The sequence below is a fragment of the Stylophora pistillata genome, chromosome 9 (genome assembly GCF_964205215.1).
Source record: "Stylophora pistillata chromosome 9, jaStyPist1.2, whole genome shotgun sequence".
Lineage (NCBI taxonomy): Eukaryota > Metazoa > Cnidaria > Anthozoa > Scleractinia > Pocilloporidae > Stylophora > Stylophora pistillata.
Window position 1 is genome coordinate 31,806,022 of NC_142527.1, and position 12,508 is coordinate 31,818,529.

At 38.1% G+C, this 12,508-nt stretch overlaps 1 protein-coding gene across 1 annotated transcript; it reads left to right on the forward strand.

Moving 5' to 3' along the window:
* Window positions 1-1,953: 1,953 nt before the first annotated feature.
* LOC111334445 (acid ceramidase) lies at window positions 1,954-12,355 on the forward strand. Its single transcript, XM_022940180.2, has 17 exons — window positions 1,954-2,079; window positions 2,778-2,824; window positions 3,395-3,476; window positions 4,282-4,365; window positions 4,650-4,728; window positions 6,381-6,455; window positions 6,986-7,031; window positions 7,135-7,207; window positions 7,558-7,629; window positions 8,186-8,240; window positions 9,015-9,096; window positions 9,208-9,292; window positions 10,690-10,736; window positions 10,874-10,964; window positions 11,440-11,472; window positions 11,581-11,637; window positions 12,141-12,355. The coding sequence occupies exons 1-17, from the start codon at window positions 2,014-2,016 to the stop codon at window positions 12,228-12,230; spliced, it is 1,164 nt and encodes a 387-aa protein (XP_022795915.1). The 5' UTR covers window positions 1,954-2,013; the 3' UTR covers window positions 12,231-12,355.
* Window positions 12,356-12,508: the final 153 nt, after the last annotated feature.

The window sequence follows — 12,508 nt, forward strand, 5'->3', positions numbered from 1 at the left end:
CTCAAACTTTCCACATTGTTCACTCACTAGAAACCTCCATGTCACTGCCATTCCAATTATCAGGCATCAGGGTTGTAACATGTAACTTCCATCCGTGACTCTCTAAGTACAATATGACAACTTGCACCACCAAAACCAGGCAAAACATCAACAAAATTAAGGCCTTGAAACGTGCCATATTCCTGTCAGGACTGTAAAAAAACGTTATTGGGTCAAAAAGTTATTGGGTCGTAAACTGAGAGGCTGTAAAAGTTTTTGATTAGAATTTCTAGCCCACGCAGAATTGAAACCGGCGCACCGAAAGGACCGATCCCAACACTGAAGACGCAAACCTTGGATAGAGTTAATTAGAATATCAATTCAGTTTTCATTCTTACAGTTCTTTAAATTCTTTTGTTTTTTAACGAGGCAGCTTTGTTATCCTTAAACAACATCATTTCTGTCAAAAAAAAAGATCAAAACTTGTAAAGCATTTCTTCGATATCCTTTTAATAAATAATTGTGATACAGTCGGTGGATTTTGAAAGATAACGAAGTTTTTGTGAGCCTCCTTAACATATTTTATCGAACTAATTCTTGAATGAAGACTGCATTCAAATATCGTAAATTTTCCTGAGGGATTGGCAAACGAATGGAGCTGAAAAATAGATTTTAAAAGTTTTAGTTGCGCATCATGTACTATCGATTCGCTTAAGAGCCTAGCTCATAGATATCATGATAGTTGGCTCTCTCTCTTTAAACGCCGTATTCCGTTCCATTCTGTCTCCTTCTGAAAATAGGTATGACAAGTAAGGCGTCGTTTATCATTTGAACAAAATCTTTGTCGGGTTTGAATTATTCAAAACAATAATTAACTTATGACCTGATTTGATCATGTGGCCACCGTAGAGAGGTTACAAAGCTGACGTTTGATTCGCCAGCACGGATAGAAGGGCTAACGCTTCACACTTTAGCTTTACAACCTCTCTAAACTGGCTAACTTTAATTCTCATGATCAACGTACCCCACAGAATTAATTTCCTTACAAAACTCACTCCGACACAGCATTGCTGTTTCTTTAGGACTTACCCTCTTTATTATTATCATACAGGTATTCTTTCTGTCTTACATGCATTATGAGTTATTTATAAGTGCTTCAATCATATATCTTATTAGACGTTTTCTCGCGTAGTATCGCTGAGTATTTGTACGAGTTGTGCCGTATTTTGACGAGCCCCGTCAAAAAACAAATAACGAGTGAAAATACTCAACGATACTACACAACAGAACGTCTAATAAGAGATTGATTATCCAACACACCAGATTGTTGTTTTAGTGCGAGCACGCGGGTATTTCTGGAGTACAAATATCGCGTGATATTTGTACTCGTCTCGTGCGTTATTTGTACTCGACGAAACACAATTAGATAATAAATTAAACTTACTTCATTTTTAATACAATGAAATATATGAACTACATATATTTTGAACTGCGGTATTAGATACATGTGATGCACGATCCTCGCAGTAGAGAGCGCTATCTAAGCAATAGCGAAAATCAGACCTGAAAAAAATCAGGCCTGTACGGGATTCGAACCACTGACCTCTGCGATACTGGCGCAGCGCTCTACCAATTGAGCTAACAAGCCAACTGGGAGCAGGCCGTTAAGTTGATTCGTAATAAACCCGTGAAAGTGATAAATCAAATACAATGAAATATATGAACTTCATATATTTCATTGTATTTTTTTCTTAAATGGTAGAAAGAGCCCCGAGTGTAAGATTTATCAAATCGGTAAAGTATTGAAGTATTTTAGAACTTCGTTCGCGATTTCCATAGAAATCAAAAGCAAAAAATTTACATTGGCACTGGATACCAAAAAGGAAACTGATGATAGAAAAAAAAATAAAAATAAACGAATGAAAAAAGATTCTTGTGTTCGAGTCTTATGACTTACTCGAGGTCATTACTTTGTCATATGACTAAACAGTTATAAGCTAAGCCGGATAGTTTCAGAGCAGCCACAAAGCAGTCATGGAGGCTAATTATTTGGTTGTGCTCACGTTTTTCCTGTCCTTTCAATTAATTTCGCCTTCAAAGGTAAAGTAAAATAACAGAGAAGTTGATATGTGTTTAAATGTAAGCAGACAGATCAAAGGATTTGAGTGGAAAAACTATTTGTTTGGTTTTGCGTTCAGTTAGTGTTTGAACCGGTACAGATTCTTAAAAAGGCAGGTTTTCCGACCTATAGTTTGGGGCTGTCTTTCTACTATCTTCGACGGATAAAAGTGTGATGAAATGCGGACCTGTTAAGAAAAATGGAAAAAAAACATATATAAAAGATAATTTTTTGTTCAAACTATTGACCTGGGAGCGGGAATGAGTTGTCGTCAAGCAGAACAGTCTTGGCTAAGCGCCATGACTCCGTGGGAAGCTGTTGATCAATCAATCAATCCTTTATTTAAACACGTGACACCCAGGAGTGACAGAAGTTCTCGTTTAAACGTGTACGTGTGTGCACAATTAGAAAGTTAACATAATTTCTGTAAGAATACAAATAATAAGTAGATCTATTGAATAACTAAAAACAGGATAATACGAAGTATTTTTGAGTATTTTCAAGCTCTTGTGAACATTTCTTCAGTCATAACTTTAAAAAAAATCAACTGATTCAACATTTCATCGAACTAAAGAACAGATTTCACCGTTCAGTGTTACTCTATAATTGGATTGTGTGGAGTTCAGTCATAAGGTGAAATTCAGTGCCCTAAATTTACACAATCCTCGTGTGATTTTAGTTCTCGGATCAAGAGTGCGTTACTGGGGCCTATCCACCGACTGAAAGGTATGGTTTAACCTGTTGTGATGATGAAGAAAATTTTCCGATTGACTCTGGCAGCAAGTGAGATTTTCCATACACAGTTTTATTTAAAACACAGTGTAGATTGTTAATCTAATTCCAATGTGAAGTTGAGTAATTATCTCTTACCTCAGTTAAACCAAAAGCAGAGAAAGAATTTTTTAGAAAGAAAGAAAGAGAGAAAGCAGAGTCTTTATTTGATTTGATAGAGTTTGCGATTAAGTACAATCTGTGCTTCCATGATAGAGCAGTTTCCAACTGGGTGTCGAAAAACCAAAACTGAGGCAATCCCAGCGACCAAAGTTTACATCATCATTAGCTAATGAGAACTCAAAATGAAAACAGCATACTGCTAGAGGCGCGGGAAAACGCCAATGACCAAATCGTGATTGTTTTGTTTTGCCTTTGATTGGATAAGAGGGTGTCACGAGTTCAAGTTTCTGGACCAATCACAGAACAAACTTAAATAAACCAAAGCAATCTCGAATTACTTTGCACACTCAATTGGAAATTGCTCTAATAGGTTACTAAAGAGTAATTTGCATTTATCCTCAGTGAGATTCCTTGGGAAGTTGTGAATCTTGATTTACCTCCTGAGATAAGATACAATGATCTGGTCGGCAAGAAGATTAAAGAGGTAGGAGATATGGAAAGTGATCGAGCAACATGGACTCTGGGGGGTTAATAAGTGCGATAACAGCAACGTCCGTGAGTTTCCGTCAAGGAGGTGGAGAAATGGAGAAAAAATGAGAGGCGATAATTTGAAAACGATTGCTATATATTTTCTGTTAAGGTACCAGAACTTTCGCTGGCTCGTTTCATTAACCAGCCCTTGGTGTCGCCCTCAACGCTAACATGAAATCACAGTTAAATAGGAGCAAAAAGTCAGTCTATAACCAGCCCTTGGTGTCGCCCTCAACGCTAACATGAAATCACAGTTAAATAGGAGCAAAAAGTCAGTCTATAAAAGTGACTGTGGAGTCTGTGAAATTTATGTGATAAAATGAATTATAGACGTATTTCAATTGGTTCTTACTAACAATCTATTGGGGGACAGACGCAAAGATGGCGTACGTCACCATCAATGTCGTTATGCTTTATTATCATATAAAACATATTGGTCCCATGTTGCCGCGGGTCTTTTGATCCGTGAATTGTATTTTTACAGATGCATAGATGACGTACGTCACCACCGATATCAGACCAATATCATTATGCCTTATTATCATCTAAAACATTTTGTTCTCATGTTGCCGCGCGTCCTTCAATCATTTATTTGTAAAAATGCACCTTTTTGATCAAAAATGGAGTGATAGCTATTTTCATTATCGCGAGTTTTGATGGTTTCTTTTCTCTATTTTTGTTTTTAACTATTTATATTTTATTTGGTTTTGTTTGTTTTTATTTCGCTGTCTTATTATTATCTAACCATACTTACCAAGCTTCAGAACGTGAATAACTACCTGAAAAACTTCACAAGCTTTATCCTAAATGGAAAACTGTATGATTTCTTCGACAAAGATTTGGTATGTATATTTGCACTTACCTTGAAACAATGATATAAGTCGTCTTACTTAGGTATGTAATTAAAGCAAACATCAATCGACATTTATGGAGTTGTTGCTAACTTGACCCATAGGGTTCGATTCAAAAGAAATTGATGTTTTCTACAAATTTCCCATTTGTATAAGAAGTTCTATTGATCTACCGAGCAACGGAAGTGGTGTGAAATGTCTTCTCTTTTAAGAAACATCTGGGGATTCGTGAGTAGGAGCTGACGATTAATTAGTGCATTAATTTTATTTGACAGGCTTACTTGGTATTCACTCTTCCATCTCCTTACAAAGAGGAAATCATTGGGTTGTCCATGGCTGCTGGCATTCCTCTTGGTAAGAGCCGATTATAACCTCTTTCGTATCGATTCATCAAATAGGTCTGTTTGGGAGCTTAGACACGAGAATTGCGCTGGACTACAGATTTATTGGTCCGGGTTCGAGCCTCTTGGAATATATTTCAACCTGTTTCACATTGATTCAATTAATTTTTGCTATGAATGGGAGAATTGGGTTGGATTACAAATCAATTAGTCTGGATTTGAGTACAACTGCCAAAATATTTTTGTGGAATTCTTTTCACTTTAAGGAGGGTTTGGTGACGACTAAATCGAAGTTGACTAAAACATATGAGGAGAGTTTCGCGATTTCTAAGAAATTTTTGGTGACAACTAAGGAGGGTTTGGCAACAACTATGAAGCGTTTGGCAACAGTTAAGTGAGTGCGGGAAGGTCTTTATCGGGCAACTGGCAGAACTGACTATGCAGGAAAAAAATTTCTCCTTTTCTATTTTAGTCAGGCTGAATAAAAATATAATGGGGAAAAATTTGGTCTTTCGAACTGAGTCGAGATGAAAAGTTGCATATCTACAGTTGCGGCAGTAAAGGCAAAGTGGATGTCAAGCTGAAAAATAATTTTCATCGTCAAAAACCGATAAAAAATAAGAGCTTACGTGATTTGTTCTCATAAAGGAGAACAATCAAATTAATGGATGTCAACATACTCCTTAAACAACAATTTTGTGAAGAGACGAGCACAATAATTTGTCCAACAAAATTCCTCAAACAAGAGTTTTGTGAAAAGACGAGCACGGTGATTTGTACCTTTTTTAAAGATCGGTGCTGTCAAAAATGGGTCTTTAAGCGCTAATGCGATTTTGGCGCAGGAAATAATTCTTTTTTCAATATTTCGGAACACCAAGGTTTCGATTATTTGTAAACTAAAAATGATTCATAAGCAAAGTTTGAAAGAAATCGACTTTTTGAACAGAAATTGCCGCGCTTCTAAAGAGACTGCGCCTAAATGTGCAGGAATCATATTCTATTGGGAGGTGTAAGAGCGCATCAAAACTACCCAGCTCTGAATTTTCCCTAGCAAATAACCTATTACAGCTGTTGTTCTAGAAACTAAAGAGTAGTTTTAGCTCGACATATCAACAGTGCTGCAAGCTTCTGAGCTTACGGTATATTTCAGGGATCTCAAAACACCTAAAACCGAGTAAATTGAATGGTGCGTTTCAGTCCCTCCCTTTATATTTTTCTACGAAGTTTACTATTCAAAACATAGAGGAAGAATTGCAAATTTTCTTATTTGATAAAAAACAGATACAAAAATTTGAAAGCAAAGGAAGCCCAGGTATTACAAAACTGCTCTTGATCAACCTCCCTGAGGGGCTCCAAATGACCGTAAGCCTTAATTTCCCACACAAAATAAAATGAATAAAATAAATTAATTTAATAATTGAATCAACATATCTATTTCGTGATTAAAACCCTTACCAAGTTTATGTGCAAACTTTGAGCCAAATCCGACCGGGTCCGACCTGATCCGATATTTAAGGACTATGGCTCCTAAAGTAGTCCTCATAAAAGTTTTCTAAGGATTTTTTAGTACCTTTTTTTCGTACAAACTCAATTTGGTTGAGTGTAGGAAGTCATAGTCATACATACGAACATTAAGTAATCCACTAATTTTCTTCAATTATGCAGGCCAGATGTTATTCTTCAACATCTTTTATGAGATTATGGCATTTTGCACATCTATTGTTGCTGAGGACAAATCAGGTAAGGAAATAGTAGGTGTGAAATTGCCTCTAGGGCAAACTGCCTTAAAGAAAGGTCTGGAGCTCAACGTAAAACTCTCAGTGAACAACAGTCTGGTTCAGATCGATTTATAGGCAGATATGTCTCTAAAAGGAGCGTTGTTCTATAGATACTTATTTCTCTTGTGAGAGTATCGTGATGTGCGGTATAACGTTTAGTTTATTTAATAAATTTTTAGAAATATCCTTGTTATGGGAGACGTAGCAGCCAAACGCTTAGCACATAGTACACGGGGTTACCTAAATTAGACCAACATCCCATCAATACAAACCGGGAAAGGATCAAATCTGGTAGCTTTTGCGAATCAGTCTTCTGAGACTGGCCCACCTGTCTATCCACGGGCCCGCCTGTCTATCTACGGGCCCGCCTTTCTATCCACGGGCCCGCATAGCTATCCACCGGCCTGCCTAACTGTAAAATGTACATTTTGATATAATAAATTCTTGTTGTTCCTTGCAGACTTTTCTTACACCGTTGTAATTACTCTTCAGGTACTCTTTTCCACGCACGTAATATGGACTTTGGTATTTTTATGGGGTGAGTTTTACCGAAACGTAAACTGCTTTAGAGTTTGCGCAGAATTCGTCATCATTTTTGTCCAATTCAAATGCAACTTAAGTAAGACGTATATTAATTACAGCTGGGATGAGAAGAATAACACGTGGACGATGACTGAGATTCTCAGAACACTTGCAGTTAATATTGACTTTCAGGTAAGTGTGACATCATAGTTTTTGAGAACCCCCCTGAAAGGGCAGCGTTCCTTTTTTATTTTTTACCTTCAGAAACCAAACAGTTTTCATCTCCCTTTTGAAGAGGAATAAGTGAAACTATGTGACTAACCATGTGTTTAGATTTCAAGGAGTACACTCACCTTCTGAAGACTCTTTTGAAATGTGCTAGAAGAATTTATAACGGACGACGCTATTTTGAAACTTGCTAAGTAACCTGGCAACTCACTTATGACGCAACAAAGTTTCACTCCTGTTTCTTGTGTCTCTTGGCGATCTCTTTGAACCACTAAGAGCTACATTGATGGGCATTCTTTACTTTAATCTTTCAGAGAAATGGCCAAACAGTTTACAAATCGGTTACCTATGCTGGATTTGTGGGCGTTTTTACAGGAATAAAACCAGTAAGCGATTTGACTTTCACTAATTCATAATGACGCAACTGGAGGTTTGCTTTGCAGCAAATGGAACGCAATTGGGTGCTCTGACAGTCAAATGTCAAATGTTAATTAAACCTATCGTGTCAGGTTCGTCTAAATCTTGCTCTTCTCTAAAATAAATTTTTTGTAGATTTTGCAATTGCTACAAATGTATATATCTTATTAGACGTTTTGTTGTGTAGTATCGCTAGGTATTTTCACGAGTTGTGCCGTATTTTGACGAGCCCGTAAAGCGAGTCAAATTACACACAACGAGTAAAAATACTCAGCGATACTACAGAACAAAACCTCTAATAAGAGATTTATTAGCTAACACGCCAAATTGTTAAGTCAGTGCGGGCGAATTTCGCGGATATTTCTGGAGTACAAATATCGCGTGATATTTGTACTCGTCTCGCGCGTTATTTGTACTTTACGAAGCACAGTTGGATAATAAGCGTTATTATTTCCAGGCTTTTTGTGGAGCGGATTTCAAGTTAGTCATCTTTTCATCATAATTTCGCTCTCATTGATTTCATAGGGAGTGCTGACATTAACTGTGAATCAAAGATTTAGTATGGATGGTGGTTATGTGGGTAAGAAAATAAAATTTAACTACAACTGAACTCTGAGAGAAAATTAATTCGATAACCACAGTGGCTTAGCAAAAAGGTTATCAAGATAGTCAAACCTCCTTTCTAACATAACCAGAGTAAAGCGCACGCTCTGATTGGTCAATTCAGCATCCACCATCTGCCCATGGGTGTACCCTGCCGACATAAGCAAATGCAGACTAATTTTCCGCGCGCGCCTGTTTTTTTCTGGTCAAGTAAGATTTGTTAAAAAAAGAAAATTTTTTTTGCCGTAATGTATTAATGTTATAAAACAAATGGTAAACGCCACAGTCTACACTATTGAGTTATGGATGCACTTCGGAGGTTTGCTAAGCACTCAAGAAACTAGAGTCGCTCTCGTCTATCGCCTCGCGCAACTCTTACGCTTCTTTCGTGCTTAGCAACCTCCCGCGTGCATCCATAACTCAATAATGTAGGCTGTGTCGTTTACCTATTGTTAATTATACCTGCCACTTTTGTTGCCAAACCACCCTTACTCAGACCAACCTCTACACGACATTGACTGCCTCCATAGAGCTTCTTAAACTATTAAAATAACCCCTCCTCAAGGACTTTGTTTCGATGTAACGTAGAAGTCGTTCAAGCCATGGGAAAAGTGATTTGATTAGCGTCATAAAACCAGTACTGTTCTATTACGCAGAAAGCTGCTGCCATTGAAACACCACAGAGTCACCCTTGTACCCCTCCCCCAGAACAGCCAACTTTTTCATAATACGAACACGTTATAATTTTCAGGTATTGTTGAGTGGATTCTCGGTAATAGAAAGGCGAAGTGGTCAACATTTCTTCCTCGAGACGTTCTGGAAACTGCAACCAGGTATTAAATTCACAGTATTGTAATTTTCTTTTTTCGCCAAGGTGAGCGAAGCAGAGATCCTGCTGTTTGATTTCAAAAGTTTACGCAGATTTTCTTTATGGTGTTTTTCAGTTTCGAACAGGCTAAGGACATGCTGGCAAATAACGAATTGATAGCCCAAGTGTACTACATTCTGGGTGGAGCAAAATCAGGAGAGGTAGCTTTCGTTATTCTTAATGTTTTTAGTCATATCAAACTTATCCAAAGCTGAACATTTGCCTCAATGATGGTCCAAGCCTACATATTACTCACCTGACATGCGCAGTGTAATTTAATATGCAAAGAGCGCCAATTTTCAAAAAGGCGGTCAACGGAGCGAAGCGGGAGTGTAGATTCCGAAGAGATTTATGGACGAATTCGCAGAAGCTAAGACCAAGAAATGCACGAAAATCTACAGAGGTATATGTTAAACGTAAGTTTGATATGGAATATCAGATATTGTAAAACACCCATTAATTTTGGAGCGATTTTATTGGTTACTTTACGTCACGTGGTGCAAAATCACAGGACAGTTATCACGCAATAACCCCCATCCGTGTCGATATTTGTCCTCCGATTTTTTTCCGTGAAAAAGAAACATAGTCAACACAAGAGTTTCAACTTTTCCGTTCTCTTATTTACATGGAAGGAAACCAAACTCGTTATTTTCGCTTGCTTGCTTGCGTCAATCACGCGCATTCGCCCTCAGATCACCACTGGCTTTTTTACTGTGTTTACGAGCAGTTTAATTGCGATGTGAAAATGAATGGGATGGTTATAAAATCAATAAACCCCGTTATGGCTTGCTGGTATGTCGGCTGATAATGTCCTTGGCTAAGAGATTGTCCTCAATATTTCGAAGCTTCGCTTCTCGGCCAAATATTCATTTTTCGGACAATCTCTCAGCCGACATACCAACCGCCCGAAGGGGTTTATTTACTAAACATTAGTCTCCTTTTAGCCCAAGTACGACTATATATTTTAAGTATTATTCCCAGGAGAATAGTTCTAACTAAGTAAGTCAAACAACGAATATATGAAATACATATATCTGAACTGCGGTTATGAAACGTAGATGTGTACGATCCTCGCAGTAAATAGTGCTTAAATAGTGCTTTACTACGAGGATCGTGCACATATATATAAGTTAGTCAAATTATTTCAGCCATCGTTTCCGTAGTAGAATTCTTGAATCTGATTGGCTCTTGATATGTAATTGGCCCATGATAGTGTAGGGGTCTAACTATAGGCCTTGAGATTGACGAGTAGCAAAAAAAACCGCTGAAATTTGCCGCGTCCCAACAGAAGGCTTAAATTCGAAGCTCAGTTGGTACTAGAGATCAACCGATATCTGATTATTCCTCTGCTGTTTCCTTAAAAATGAAAGTGTTCTTTAACAATTCTGCAATCCACAATTATTTTTCATTATCGCTATAGGCTAGAGAAAGTGATGGATTAATTTCTCTTGTTGTAGGCTAGAAAGAGGAGTTGCAGAAAGTTTTGGCCATACATGAGGCTACTCTGTGATAAAGTCTATTTTTGAGTAACAGACTCGGTACAAATGTTCTTTTTCAGGGAGTGGTCATCACACGTTCTCGGACTGAGTGCTTAGACCAGATGAGGTACTGCATGGTTCCTTGCTAAAGTTCTATTTAAGTTTGTCACAATGAACTAGACGTTTGTGAACTCTCTCTACTCTTAGTATTGCAGTGCATTATCATCATGTAAGTTAGTGATTTTTATCTGTGTATGCTTTCAGCCTTGATCCAGAAAATAACAAGTGGTTTGTTCTGGAGACAAATTATGACAACTGGGAACCTCCTCTGGTAATTGATGACAGGAGAACTCCGGTAATTTTATTTAGTTGAGGCAAGAATGCTAGTAATCCAAGCTGTCTTTCCTTTGAACCCCCCCTCTCCCGCCCCGCCCTTGTCATCGGAGGAGGAAATGGGACCGAAAATCAAGGATTGGGATAGACAGAGACTACTACTTTGGAAGGGGGGAGGGGGGAGGGGGGAGGGGGGAGGGGGGAGGGTAGCTCAAGTGTTATAGTCCTTGGGCTACGAAAGTCTTCTAATACTATTTCCTCACGCACGGGAAAACTGTACGTTATCTTATTCAATAAATCGGGGAGGCAGAACTTTCAAAACGCCAACCTCGTTCCCAGGATCTTTTCCTTTTGTTGGAGGTGGGGCGCGCCACCTCCGCCCCACCCCTAACAATGGGAAAGACCCTGGGAACGAGGTTGTCAAAACGCTGTTCCTGTTTAAAAACAAAAATTTCTAATTGTTCATGTTTTAGTTATTTTTTTTATTCTATTTCCAGGGCAAGGCATGCATGAATAAAACAGGACGAGAGGTTTGTTTTCCTATGCGTTTAATGGATACAGTCCCTTTGTAAAATAAGCGCTCTTTTCAATTCTGTTTTTATATTTTTGTTAATTTCTTTTTACATATATGCTATCAGGCCGTGTCCTTCAAAGGCATCTACAATGTTCTCTCCACACAACCTGTATTGAACAAGGTGAGAGTATAATTTTAGTTGCAATAAAATTAACCAATTCAATATCAGTGGTGATATACTAATTGTGTTTGCACTCTTTAATTAAAAAAAAAGTCACTAGTGTCCGATTTTGGACGGTAGTGCCTTTTTTCGTACGCAAGTGTTCGAGTTTGGACATCAGTTTTCTTATATTCGACCTTGCAGGCAAATCTTGATGGGGAAATGAGATTTTTCATAGCATATTTCAAGCGTTTAGTTGGTAAAACGAAGCAAAATAATTGGTAAAACGGCGCGGTACTACCCGTAGTGGTTGTGTGGTCGGGTCGCGTTGATTACATGACCCCATCCAAACCCCCTTCGTTTTTTCACACGTTTGCTTCTGATCGGCGCCGTTTACTATCGTGCCTGTTTTTCTAAGTATTACTTGCCGAAGGCCGGTAACAGGCTAGATTTTTGCCACGTCCACTCTCTTATTAAAAGATGTTTAACTTTCCTTGTATTGAAATTTTATCATTTTCCAACAGTTGACCGTGTACACAACACTGATGCAAGTAAACAGTGGCAAAGTGGAGTCATACATTAGAAACTGCCCCGACCCGTGCTTTCCATGGTAGATTTAAAGGTTAAGTGCGGCACGTCTCGCTAAAGAATTGGAATGTAGTTGTGATTTTAGAATAGCCGCGGTCGTTAAAACAGAATTGTTAAGAAAATCCATCTTCAATAAATGTACTTTATGAAATATTTCCCAATTCATTTCTTCCCCTTAGCTAAGGACAGAAATGTTGACGATGGTCGATAATGCCGTGTTGTTTGAATCACCACTGTTTTAACTGGGTTAGTTTTCTTTAACCGAGTAAACCACTAGCCAAGAAAATGCAATTAATTGTCTTTG

Bases quoted from the DNA above. Each gene is read 5' to 3' on its own strand.
- LOC111334445 (XM_022940180.2), top strand. From the start codon at position 2,014: ATGGAGGCTAATTATTTGGTTGTGCTCACGTTTTTCCTGTCCTTTCAA. The intron at 2,825-3,394 runs GTATGGTTTAAC...ATTTATCCTCAG, and splicing joins GCCTATCCACCGACTGAAAG to TGAGATTCCTTGGGAAGTTG. The intron at 10,965-11,439 runs GTAATTTTATTT...TTCTATTTCCAG, and splicing joins TTGATGACAGGAGAACTCCG to GGCAAGGCATGCATGAATAA.